The sequence below is a fragment of the Phoca vitulina genome, unplaced genomic scaffold (assembly GCF_004348235.1).
Source record: "Phoca vitulina isolate PV1807 unplaced genomic scaffold, GSC_HSeal_1.0 scaffold33, whole genome shotgun sequence".
Classification (NCBI taxonomy): Eukaryota; Metazoa; Chordata; class Mammalia; order Carnivora; family Phocidae; genus Phoca; species Phoca vitulina.
The window spans coordinates 20,494,186-20,508,365 of record NW_022589736.1 but is presented as its reverse complement, the minus strand read 5'-3'; the positions used below and the strand labels follow the sequence as shown (position 1 = coordinate 20,508,365).

Below are 14,180 nucleotides of genomic sequence, written 5' to 3'. Positions count from 1 at the left end.
TAACCTTCTAGAGCTAAGAGGCAGTGGAGCAGAAGCACAGACTGGAGCCAGTGGATCTGGGGACACCCTGGCCTGCCATCTGCCATCTCCTAGCTCTCTGACCTTGAACAAGTTCCTGAAGCTTTCTTGATCTCATTTTCCTCATCTGTCAAAATGTAGATGTCAGTATTGTCTCATTGGAGTGTGAAGACTACACACACACACACACACACACACACACACAACTTCAAACAATGAATGGTACATAGTAACCATCTAATACTTTCCTCACTCTTTTTTTGCTCTGCTCTTACTATCTTCCTAGACATTAAAACAAAACAAAATTCACAAACACGGGGCCACAAGAACAACAGTTCCCTGAATGGAACATTTACACGCTAAATTCTAACAGGTTTTAGCAGAAATCATTTGTGTCTAAAACTCAACTCTAAGATAAAGATCATTTCAACACGGTAGGCTGACTGTTCTGAAATATGAACAACACGCTTCTTGAAGCCCATTTAGATATATTAATTCATCTGTTATCGCTGAAGGAAGTTTTAGGAAGTAGTTCATTTCTTTCCCCCTGAGCAATTAGAAATTTCTGTAAATTACAAAAAAATGTTATGAAAAGTATCAATTATAAAAGTTTCCTATTCATTTCCTTTCTGTGACTTTACAAATGAGTCTGGAATAATAAAAGGATATTAGTCATTTTTAAAGAAATTCTCTTTTCCTGTGACAAACTTTACTTCTTTTCATAGACATTAAATAACTCACCTGAGTTGGCTAAATATCAAAACAAGCCAGAAGCTAGGAAGCCGAACTAATGGAACTAAGTAATCTCATGGGAAATTATTTGGTTCACTTAGGGCTCTTTTAGCAATGTGGATCAGAAAGTGACCAGCACCATTTTAAGGAGTGCTTTTAATTTTATATGTAGGTAGGTAATTGAAAGATAGGGAAAAAAAAAAAAAAAACTGACCTAGAAAATAAAGTATGTATTAGCATTAATCTTTTATTTCCTGAGCCTTTGAATCAAAGGACACTGATGCCAGTGTGAACATTTTGTTATTCTGAATATTATCCATTTACTATTCTGAATATTATTCCTTTATCATCAGGCTTCCATGTTCCTATAAAACACATGCCTTCTTCATGCAGCCTATTATGCCAACTTTGCAGGCTGGGATAAATCTGAATCATTTGGCTTTTTATCCTAAAAATTAATAGGAAAATCATAATTGGTTTTCACCCTGATCTCATTGACAGAACAAGTCTTGCCTGCTTTGGCTTTATATGATGCCCTTCATTAATATACTAATAAAATTAAAGCATGTTTTATTTAGAAAATAGTCTTTTATGCCAGGTGAAGATCTAACTATTCATTATTTGTAGAAATTGCTTTCCAATTTATCCTTAGACTCGACTCTAAGCAAAGCTACATCTTCTCTGCTCCAGACGCCTGGAAATCATCTCTAACTTGCCTCCTTGTTTTACTGCCAGACCTCTGGCCACCTCCCACTCGCCAGTCCCCATTCCTTTCCACAGAGCAGCCAGATAGATCTTTTAAACTTTCAAATGAGATTATATTATTCCACAATACTCTCTGCTATTAACTGAACATGTTCCCCCAAGCTGGATTCATATGCCAAAGCTCCAATTCCCAATGTTTTGGTTTTTGGAGGTGAGGTATTTGGGAGGCAATTAGGTCATGAGGGTAGAGCCCCATGAATGGCTTGAGTGTGTTTATAAGAAGAGACAGGAGAGAGATGATCTCTCTTTCTGTAAGTGAGCACACAGTGAAAAGGCAGCCATCTGCAAACCAAGAGGAGGGTCCACACCAGGAACCAAATTGGTCAGTACCTTAAACTTGGACTTCTCAGTCTCTACAACTGTGAGAAGTAAATTTCCATTGCTTAAGCCATAGTAATCTGTTATAGCAGCCCAAGATGATTAAGACCCTCTCCAATGACTTTCTGTGGTTCTTAGAATAAAAGCTAATATCCTTGTGTCCCTAAAAGGCCCTACCTACATGACCTGGCTCTTGCTTGTTTCTTCAACATCATCATCCTCTCTCTCTCTCTCTCTCTCTCACTTATTTTGCTCCAGCTGCACTGGCCTTCAAATATCTTATACATTGAGCTTTTTCATTAGCTTGTTTTGCCTTCCAAGAGCATTCTTATTCCAGATGTTCACAAGGCAGGCTCCTCCTTTTTTTTTTTTTTTTTTTTTTTTTTAAGCCTAAATTCAAATGTCATCTTTCTCAAAGACTTTCTTACCATTCGGTATAAAATAAAACTCTCCCAGCAGACCAGGAGTAACTCTGTATTACAGAAACCTGTTTTATTTGCTCCAGAGTACTGTATAACAAGTTGAGGTTTTTGTATTTGCATTTTTTTAAATTTGTTTTCTGTCTTCCCCAACCGAAGGGCAAGTTTTTAATAAGTTAATATAAGAAGGACAAATTTAAACTGACTGGAGTTCACTCAAAATTTTTCATTGTGTTACAAGTTATTATCTTGAAAAGATTTGTGTTTTCTTTGGAGTGGGTACTTGTATCAGACTGGGCCAAGTTAGAAAATATAAACTACTCTAATGTATTTCAAATAGAGAGACTTTAATGTAGAGCGCTGGTTACAAAGTTTATGGAAGAGATGAGAAATCACCAAGGAAATCATGAAGCATCCTAGAGATTAATCATTATGTATAGGAAGATGGTCTCACCACTAAAACTAGAGAGCCAAAAGGAGGGAGTAACTGAAACTGAGCTGCTGGAAGATGGAGTTTGGCAGGCATACTTGGTGGAGGCAGGGCTTATCTGGAAAAAACTGAGTCAGAAATGAAATGCAGTTAGAAACTCAGCAGAAGAGAGGGGAGAGGGGAGAGGGGAGAGGGAGAGAAAAATGGAGGGAAGGAGGTGGAGAGGGAGGCGGAGAGTGGGAGGATGAGGAAAGGGAGAGAGAAAGGGATGGGGGAGAAGAAAGTCTTGTCTAGTCTTCCTGCTCTCAGGTCTTTGGCCAGTGGAAAGTACTGGCCAAACCTATTCAGGAAAGCAGAGAGCAAAGGAGCCTGGGAATTGTAGTTCTCTGGGATACAGAACAAAGCACAGAAGGGCTGGGGATGCATAGCACTGAATACAATTTCATAACATGTGTGCTGACAAGAAAGCATTCTACCACAAACTATAATTTGAAATCTCTCTTAGGAATGCCTTGCTATTTTTATGGCCTCCTAGGCCCTCTACTATAAAACTTCACCATTGGTATTTTGCCATATCTTTTCTAAAGGATTTTTGTAATCAATTTAATAAATAGTTTCAGATTAGAACAACTATGATGCACCATGTGGTCCTGAACCACATACACACACACACACACACACACACACACACACACACACAGGATTTTCCAGACCAATAGTTGAGAAAGTGAGACTTGTCCCTTATGTTCATCAGTGACATAAGGATACATTATGAAAACAGTTTCTCTCAGGTTTCTGTAAAAGTTAGGACTTTTCAGTAGCAAGTAACAAAACGAGAATTTTACTGGCTCAGTCAAGGTAGGATCCAGGACTTAAACAGAACAAACACCATTCTGTTTCTCCCTCTTTCTTTAGTTGGAGTCCTTCCTGTGTTTGCTTCGTTCTCAGACAGTATCCCTCCCCATGTTGGGAAAGATGGCCTCCAATAGCCCAAATCTAGCCCATATCCTTATGATTTGTAAGAAAGACAAATCGTCCTATAATCTGCACCAAATATTGGAGAAGACTATGACTTGGGTCAGCTGTGGAGTTGGTAAAAGAAACCTACAGTGACAGTCAACCCTGTCAAGACAGTTTGGAATGGGGGAAAGTGATTCCTCTACAAGAAGCGGATGTCAGGCTAATTCTCTAGCACTATTCTTCCCAGTAGAACTCTCTGAAGACTGGAGCATAAAAGCATAGCTACACATACTTGCTGCCTTCTGGTTAGAAAAAAACCAATAGTCACCAAAAGCAAGGTATCAAAAATCAAGACATGAGGCCAACATTTCTTTTCAAAGTTTACATGTTTCCAGAAACATGGCTCAAAGCAATGGGTGACCGAAGTAGCAGTCTCAGGATGTCACATACCAATGGGGGGGTGTGTGCAAAAATATTCAATCTGACCAACCAGCTGGTGAGTAGCTAAAAGATATAAGGATGCTCTTTTTGAACTGAGGAAGCAACATTTTGTGACAGTGACTGAAATCAACTTGTGTTCTGTTGAAAGGTCTCTTGGCCTCTCCATTGGTATTTTCTTCCATAAGTAACAACCAGGAACTTGTGTCTTCTTCAACTGCAGGAATCTGTGTTTAAAAACATCAGTAGCCTGGTGATGGGTATTAAAGAAGGCATGTATTGAATGGAGCACTGGGTGTTATATGCAAACAATGAATCATGGAACACTACATCAAAAACTAATGATGTAATGTATGGTGATTAACATAACATAATAAAGTAAAATTTCAAAAAAATCAGTAGAAATAATGTATTGTGGAGTCTCTCTAAGGTTAGTGGTTATAAATAACCCTGGATAAAATGGAACATAAGCAATAGGCTAATCTACTGAGTTTTCATATATTGTTTTGAAAAACAATGAAAAAAATTCCAAAATTGTCACACGATCTTCATTTACTTGTTTCTAAACTGTTAAAAATGAATCTCTTTCTCTGTTGTTTTTACTGGCTTCCCTTTAGGAAAACAGACATGCATGGAGAATCAGCACAAATTGTCTACTTTCATTGCATGTTTGTATTTTTTCTTGAAGAGCTCTCTTTTCTATCACTGGCTAGAATTGATAAGGCCCTTTTTTCCTTTCTCTCTGTTCCCCATGCTTCTCCTTAGACTTCTTTGTCAGACGGCAGAACACCTGTGAAACCATGCTGGGTAAGCGATGTCAGATTTTTGAAATCAGATTTTTCGTTAATTTTATAATAGAAAAGTTACTAAGCCACGTTGAGTCTCCGTTTTTAAGTTGTAATATTGGGGAAAATATACTACCTCGTGAGATGAATGGTAGAATTAAAACAGCAGATATGAAGCTTACAATACCCAGCCTGAAAGATAGGAATCACTTAGCAACTGTATTGTTTACGAGGGACGATGTTTGAGACAAAGTCAAAGATTCCAACTGTATTTATTCGAACAACAGGTGGTTGTATAATTACAAAGCAGTAACACCAGGTATTGTGTTCTGATATATAATCTTACAATTAGAAATCAAGATTTCAAGATTGCTTCAGGCTGATTGAAAAGCTTACTGATATTTCATACAACGAAAAGTAGTAAAAATGCAGCAACCTGCTTCTTCAAAGACATTTGCATTTGATGCAGATTCTTGTCTTAGTCAAAAATGGAGCAGGTAAGTTGTTTTTCGGGTAAGCTGATAGATGCTTAAAATCTTAAATTTCTTTGCCTTTACCTTGTTTGAGGAAGAAAATTCTTTTTATCATTATCCCTCCCATCTCATGTCTGCATTTTCCCTATCTGAGTTGTTAGCAGAAGATGCATGTGGAATCTGCCCATCCTCTTTTATCTCTAGATGATCTTTTAAATAGCACACACCATAATTGAGTTCAGGTGGCAGCCGTGAATGAGATAAATCTTGAATGAGATTAAGATGAATGACAGCACTGCTGGCCAAAATCCCACTGTCCCAGAAAGAAATGAGAAATTAATGGAATCAACACTGGTGTTCTGTGATTTAAAAAAAAAAAAAAAATGTTTAAACACATGCTATGAATATTTCAGTGAAACACTTCCCGCCTCCCTTTTGTACCTTTAATAACCCCATACTCCTGGGGTCAATCATGTAGAACCAGAACCGAACAGTACACATTCCGAGGCTTGCTGGAAAGTACTGGGAAGTAGTGATTCTCGCCGTGTGTCCTTCTTTGGGTCCAGATGAGCTGACAGACAGGAAGTGCTGGCCACTCCCTTGAAATAGACAAACACAGCTCTTTCAGTACAACGATCTGTGTCATAGCATGAGGCAGAATCTATTTAAATCATATGCAAATTGCATGCCTCCCACCCACACACAATTAAACACAACTCGTTTTCTTTCCATGGAGTCACGTATCAATAATGTTTAATTCTTTGGAACAAAAAAAAAAAAAAGAAAGAAAAAAGAAGAAGAATGTCGCTATGATTATATGGCTCCCAAAATTCACCTGAGTATGTGACTCTTGCCTAGTGATCAAATATCTGTGCTGACTCTGAAGGTACATTCCTTTTCTTCTAATTTGCTCAAACCTGTCTGCCCGTTTCAAGTAAGTAAAATATTTTGTATGCTGTGTGTAGAGCAGGGACACGGGGTAGGAGAGGCTGACTGATAGTGTATCTCATTTCCAGTTGCTCTGATACCCACACTGACCACAGTAGTAGTGAATGGCAGTAAGAGTAAGTGAAATGTAATTCTGAAAGTCACCATGCTGTTTTTTTTCTGAGCAATAACTTCTATTCTCCTCAACTGCATCAGTATATGAAAGATCTCTCCATTTAAACACAAATGGCTCTTTTCTGTAGATATTGTTGTCAAAATTCATCATAGCTACTATCCCCTGCATGGCTTTTAATAGGAAAGAATGAAAAAAAAAAAAAAATATATATATATATATATATATATATACTTTCTTAGGTTAAATATTTATTTACAGTTTTAAATCAAAGTATTAAAATATTTTCTAACTAAAGGTATTCTATTTCCCCCCTGCGGCATTTTAGTATTGTTACTGAGATATATGGCTTTAAATCATCAACTGTGCGTTAATAGTTCAAGAGGCTTCTTTTATGAAGCTTTCCTATTTAAGAGCTTGTTGTCAGGTGAATTTAGTACTCTCTGAGGAATCAGTATATATGTTAGTTACCTTTATCCCTATGGCACTGAATTATTCAATGCAAGGAACACTCATGCATTACTTCCTTGAATAGAGTTAAAAACAGAAGTAGCCCGAGCGAATTGCAAAGGAGAGTTAGGTTATCACATTCACACCACTAACAGCTTGATTTTTTGCCTGTTTATGTTCACAAAGAACATTATTTCACCAAATGGATCGTTGCTAAATACAAATATGTGGTAAATAAGACAGCCTGGTTGGAGTCCTCAGGAGGCCTAAGTAGAGATGAAATCATTAAGGGGTTGCTTGTTCTTGGATCCATTTTAAAAAATAATAATGGGCTTTATTTTTATTTTATTTTATTTTTTTTTGTGGGCAGCAAAGTAAGATTTATTGAGCGAAAGCAAAGTGGTTAAGTGATCACACAAAGCTCCCGAAGACGGAGGGGACCCGAGAAGTTTGCCCAATAATGGGCTTTATTTTTTTTTTCTTATTGGTTTTAGTAATTAACGACTGTATCTTTTTTTAACTTTTTTATTGTTATGTTAATCACCATACATTACATCATTAGTTTTTGATGTAGTGTTCCATGATTCATTGTTTGTGCATAACACCCAGTGCTCCATGCAGAACATGAATGGGCTTTATTTTTTAGGGCAGTTTTGAGCTTAAAGAAGTTGAGAGGAATTACAGAGTTCCTTATACCCCCTCATCCTCCCCAACACATGCAATTTGCCCATTATTAACACATTGCATTAGTGAAGTACATTTGTTACAATTAATGAATGAGCCAATATTGATGCATTATTATTAACTAAAGTCCATAGTTTACATTAGGGTCATTCTTCCCCTGGTGTATTCCATGGGCTTTGACGAATGCATAACGACATGTCCACCATTACAGTATTGTACGGGATAGTTTCTCTGCTCTAAAATCCCCTGTGCAGCACCTCTCCATCTTTTCTTCCCGCTCTCCCCCACCAAATGCCTGGCAACCACTGATCTTTTCACTACATCAACTGTTTTCTCTTTTCCAGAGTGTCATATAGTTGGAATTATACACTATGTAGTCTTTCTAGATTAGCTTCCTTCATTTAGCAATATGCATTTAATGATTTTCCATTATCTTTTTTGTGGCTATTTCATCTTATCACTGAATAATATTCCTTTGTATAGATGTATAGTTTGTTTATCCATTCACCTAGGAAGGACATCTTTGTTTCTTCTAAGCTTTAGCAATTATGAATAAAGTTCCTATAGCAACCGTGTGCATGTTTCTGTGTAAGCATAAGTTTTCATTTGTGTATATACCAAGGAGCACAACTATTGGATCTTATGGTAAGAGTATGTTTAGTTTTGTAAAAAACTGCCAACTTCCAACGTTGGCCGTACCATTTTGCAGCCCCATTAACAATAAAGGAGAGTCCCCAGCCCTCTTTATCATCAGCATTCGGTGTTGTCAGTGTTCTGGATTTTAGTTATTATACTAGGTATGCAGTGGTATTTAATTTCAACTCAATGTCATTTCAATTTGCATTTTCCTGATAACATATAATATGGAGCATTTTTTCTTATACTTATTTGCCATCTGTGTATGTTCCTCATTAGGTATCTGTTCAGAACTTTTGTCTATTTTTACCTGGGTTGTTTTTCTATTGTTAAATTTTAACCATTCTTTTTACATTTTGGACACAGTCCTTTCTCAGATATGTGTTTGCAAATATTTTCTCCCAGTCTGTGGGTTATGTTTTATTTTTCTTAATAGGGTCATATACAGAGTGGAAGTTTTAATTTTAATGAAGTGCAACTCAACAATCCTTTCATTCACAACTCAAGTTTTTAGTATTGTATCTGAAAATTCATCACCAAACTCAGAGTCACCTAAATGTTCTCCTATTTTGTCTTCTAGGAGTTTTATAGTTTTACATTTTATTTTTAGGTCTATAATCCACTTTGAGTTAACTTTCATGAGAGGTTTAAGCTCTGTGTCTAGATTTTTTTTTTTTTAATATGGATGTCTAGTTGTTCTAACACCATTTGTTGAAAAGACTATCCTTTCTCTGTTGAATTGCCTTTGTTCCTTTGTCAAATATCAGTTGATCTTATTCATGTGGGTCTATTTCTGAGCTCTCTGTTCTGTTCCATTTATCTATTTACCTATTATTTTACCAATATCACACTGTATTGATTACTACAGCTTTATAGTAAGTCTTGAAATAAGGTATTGTATTTCCTCCAACTTTGTTTTTTTATACTTCAATATTGTGTTGGCTATTTTGAGTCTTTTGGCCTCTCCATATAAACTTTAAAATCAGTTTGTTGCTATCTACAAAATTATGTACTGGAATTTTGATTGGAATTACATTGTACATATACATCAAATTGGGAAGAATGGACATCTTCGAAATACTTATTCTTCCCGTCCATGAACACAGAATATCTCTCTATTTATTTAGATCTTTGATTTCTTTCATCAGAGTTTGTATTTTACTTCATGTAGGCCTTGTAATTATTTGTTAGATTTATACGTAAGTATTTCTCTTTCTCTCTCTCTGGTATTAATGTAAACATTATTGTGTTTTAAATTTCAAGTTCCAATTCTTCATTGCTGGCATGTAATAAAGCAAATGACGTTTGTGTATTAACCTTGTATCTGACAACACTGCTATAACTTTATTAATTCCAAGAGTTTTCTTCATGTTGTATCATTGAGATTTTCTATATAGACAATCATGTCATCTGCAAACAAACACAATTTTATATCTTCCTTCCCAGTCTGTCTTTTGTTTTCCTTACTTGTCTTAGTTTACTGAGGCATTTTATCACAAACGGATGTTGGATTTTGTCAAATGCTTTTTCTGCATCTATTGACATGATCATTTAATTTTTTGCTTTACTCTGTTGATGTGATGGATTACACTAACTGAATTTCAAACATAAAACCAGTCTGACATGCTTGAATAACTTCCACTTGGTTGTGCTGCATATATATGTTTTCATTAGATTAGATTTGCTAATATTCTGTGGAGAACTTTTGCATCTATGTTGATGAGAGATACTGATTTGTAGTTTTCCTTTCTTGTAATGTCTTTGTTTTTTATTTGAAATCCTGGTCTGATTTAGAACAAGGCAGGAAATGTTCCCTTTGTTTGTATTTTCTGGAATATACATAACTGGTTTAATTTCTTCCTTAAATGTTTGGGAGAATTCACCAGTGAATCCAGTTAAGTCTAGTGATTTCTGATTTGGAAGATTTTTAATTATGTATGCAATTTTTAAAAAAGATATATTTGAGAGAGCCCGAGTGTGTGCAAGTGGGGGGGGGGGGGACAGAGAGAGAAAGAATGTAAATCTCAAGCAGACTCCCTGCTTGAATGCGGAGCCCGAAGTGGGGCTCAATTCCACAGCCCTGAGATCATGACCTGAGCTGAAATTAAGAGTTGGACACCTAACCGACTGAGCCACCAGGCACCCCTGTAAGCAATTTCTTTGTTACAAGCTTATTTAGATTATCTATTTATCATGTGAGTTTGGTAGATTGTGTCTTTGAAGGAATTGGTCTACTTAGATTATCAGCTTTGTGGGCATCTAGCTGTACATAATATTTCTCTATTACCCTTTTAGTGCCATGGATAAGTAATAAAGGTTCCCCCTTTTATTTCTGATAATTAGTAATTTGTGTTTTCCTTTCTTTTAGGTTTATATGTCTAGAAGGTCTTCAATTTTATTAATCTTTTCAAAGAATTAGCTTTTCATTTTGATTTTCCCTATGATTTCTTTATTTTATTTTTTTGTAATTTCACGGTTTTAAATTCCAGTTAGTTAACATATGGTGTAATATTAGTTTCAGGAGTAGAATTTAGTGATTTATCACTTACATATAACACCCAGTACTCATCACAGGTGCTCTCCTTAATACGCATCACCCAATTAACCCATCTCCCCACCCACCTCCCCTCCAGTAACCCTGTTTATTCTCTATAGTTAAGAGTCTCTTACAGTTTGCCTCCCTCTTTGTCCCCTATGCTATGCTCATCTGTTTTGTTTCTTAAATTCCATATATGAGTGAAATCATATGGTATTTGTCTTTCTCTGACTTATTTTGCTTAACAAAATACACTCTAGCTCCATCCACATTTTGCAAATAGCAAGATATCATTATTTTTTATGGCTGAGTAATATGCCATTGTGTATATATATATCACATCTTCTTTATCCATTGGATATTTAGGCTTTGGCTATTGTTGATAATGTTGCTATAAACATTGGGGTGCATGTGCCCCTTCAAATCTGTATTTTTTTAAATTTATTTATTGGAGAGAGAGAGAGTAATCACAAGCAGGGGGAGGGGCAGAGGGAGAGGGAGAATCTCAGGCAGACTCCCTGCTGAGCACAACCCTGAGATCATGACCTGAGCTGAAATCAAGAGTCAGACACTCAACCAACTGAGCCACCCAGGAGCCCCACTTCAAATCTGTATTGTTGCATCCTTTGGGTAAATGCCCAGTAGTACAGTTGCTGGGTCGTAGGGTAGTTCTGTTTTTAACTTTCTGAAGAACCTCCATACTGTTTTCTACAGTGCCTGCACCAGTTTGCTTTCCCACCAATAGTGTAAGTTCCCTTTTCTCCGAATTCTTCCCAACATCTGTTGTTTGCTGTGTTGTTAAATTTAATCATTCTGACAGGTGTGAGGTGATACTGCCTTGAGTTTTTATTTGTATTTCCCTGATGATTAGTGATGTTGAGCATCTTTTCATGTGTCTTTTGGCCATCTGGATGTCTTCTTTGGAAAAATGTCTATTCATGTCTTTGACCCATTTCTTAACAGGATTATTTGTTTTATGATTTCCTGATTTCAATTTTATAAATTACTCTTCCTAGTTTCCTAAGCTGCAAATTATCAGTTTTAGATCTTTCTTCTAATATATGCATTTGTTGCTAAAAAGTTCCCTCTATACACCATTTTCACTGAATCTCACAAAGTTTTATAAGTTGTATTTGCTTTCTCATTTAATTCAAAATATTTCAAAATTTCCCTTGAGATTTGGGGTATGTGCACCCCAATGTTTATAGCAGCAATGTCCACAATAGCCAAACTATGGAAAGAGCCAAGATGTCCATCAACAGATGAATGGGTAAAGAAGATGTGGTATATATATACAATGGAATATTATGCAGCCATCAAAAGGAATGAAATCTTGCTATTTGCAACGACGTGGTTAGAACTGGAGGGTATTATGCTGAGCGAAATAAGTCAATCAGAGAAAGACAAGTATCATATGATCTCACTGATATGAGGAATTCTTAATCTCAGCATACAAACTGAGGATTGCTGGAGTGGTGGGGGGTGGGAGGGATGGAGTGGCTCGGTGATAGACACTGGGGAGGGTATATGCTATGGTGAGCGCTGTGAATTGTGTAAGACTGTTGAATCACAGACCTGTACCTCTGAAACAAATAATACATTATATGTTAAAAAAAAAGAAGATAGTAGGAAGGGAGAAATGAAGGGGGGGAAATTGGGAGGGCAAGACGAACCATGAGAGACTATGGACTCTGAGAAACAAACAGAGGGTTCTAGAGGGGAGGGGGTTGGGGGGATGGGTTAGCCTGGTGATGAGTATTAAAGAGGGCATGTCCTGAATGGAGCACAGGGTGTTATACACAAACAATGAATCATGGAAAACTACATCAAAAACTAATGATGTAATGTATGGTGATAAACATAACAATCAAAAAGAGTTAAAAAAAGAGATTTTTTCTTTGATTCATTATGTTATTTAGAAGTCTACTTATTTAATCTTCAAATATTTTGGAATTTTCCAGTTATATTTCTGTTACTGATTTCTATCTTAATTCCATTATGGTCTGAGAGCACACATTGTAGGATTTTTTTTTAAGTTTGTTAAGATGTGTTTTAGGGCTCAAATGTGGGCTGTCTTGGTGAATGTTTCATGTGAGCTTGCGAAGAATGTATATTCTGCTGTTGTTGAAGTTCTATAAACGTCAATTATATCCAGCTGATTGATGGTACTGTTCAGTTTAACTATGTCCTTACTGATTTCTGCTTGTTGGCCCTATTACTGACAGAGGGTTGTTGAAGTCTCCAGCTATAGTAGTGGATTCATCTATTTCTCCTTGCAATGCTATTAGGTTTGCTTTGTGTATTTTGACGTTCTGATGTTGGGTGCTTACACATTGAGGGGTGTTTTGTTTTCTTAGAGTAATGACCTTTTTATCATTTTATAATCCCCTCTTTATCCCTGAATATTCTCCTTCCTTTGAAGTCTTCTTTGTCTGAAATTAATGCAGCCACTGCTGCTTTCTTTTGATTAATGTTAACATAGTATATTTTTCTCCGTTCTTTCACCTTTTTTTTCCATTTATTCATTCTATTTATGTATTGATTGTATTTATTCTGGAAATGGGTCTGTTACTGACAATACATGGTTCTTTTGTTTTAATCTTCTCTTAGTCTTTTAATTGGTGAATATAGACCAGCAACATTTAAGCTGATTATTGAGATAGGTGGATTAACATTTACCTTATTTGTTATTATTTGCCATTCACTGGTATTGTTCTTTCTTGTTTTTTTTTTCTTTCACTCTTTTTCAGACCTTAATTGAGGATTTCACATGATTTCATTTTTTATCATGTCTTAGCACACCAATTACATATACATTTTTAACCTTTTCTAGTGGTTGACAGTGAGTTTGCAATATACATTACCACTAATGCAAGTTCTCTTCAAAATATCACTATACCACTTCATGAATAGTATAAGAAACATACCAGAGTATTTTCCCAGTAAACTCTCCCATCCCTAATCTCTTAGGTCAGTTGTATTTTTGTTTTTTGTTTTTTGTTTTTTTTAGGCCAGTTAGGTTCTAGTAAAATAGTTTCTCTTGAGGGCAGGCTTTGTTCTGGGAAATTTTCAGAAAACGCTATTTTTCCCCTCCACCTGCTGAAAGCAGAGAGGAGTTTCCTCTGATCTTCACTGTGAGAAACTAACAGAGTTCCTGAAATTAAAACTTACAAATGTGTGGGGGACTTCCCAACACTGAAATCCCCTGGACTATCCCTCCAATTTGTCCACATTGACCTACAGCAATTGATCAGTAATAGTTTAGGATGTCCTGCCCCGTACTGACTCCTGCAGAGGTTTCTATTTATGGGCGTCTGCTCCAGTAAGTTGTGATTCTCTGTTTCCACTTGCTTGTCTCCAATCTGAGGGCAGTGGTTTGCCTTGAGACCTCAATTCTCTAAAAAACTTAAAAAGAGTTGTTGGTTTTTAGTTTGTTCAGCTTTTTGTTTTTTTGTATTATGAGGAAAGAAATAATG

At 36.3% G+C, this 14,180-nt stretch overlaps 1 protein-coding gene across 1 annotated transcript in view; it reads right to left on the bottom strand.

Annotated features, from left to right (window-relative positions):
• Window positions 1-14,180, bottom strand: part of MALRD1 (MAM and LDL receptor class A domain containing 1) — an 803,589-nt gene that overhangs the window by 185,161 nt on the left and 604,248 nt on the right. Inside the window, exon 33 of the mRNA XM_032425534.1 lies at window positions 5,780-5,937. Within this exon, the coding sequence (XP_032281425.1) occupies window positions 5,780-5,937 (158 nt within the window). The remainder of the gene's footprint in view (window positions 1-5,779; window positions 5,938-14,180) is intronic.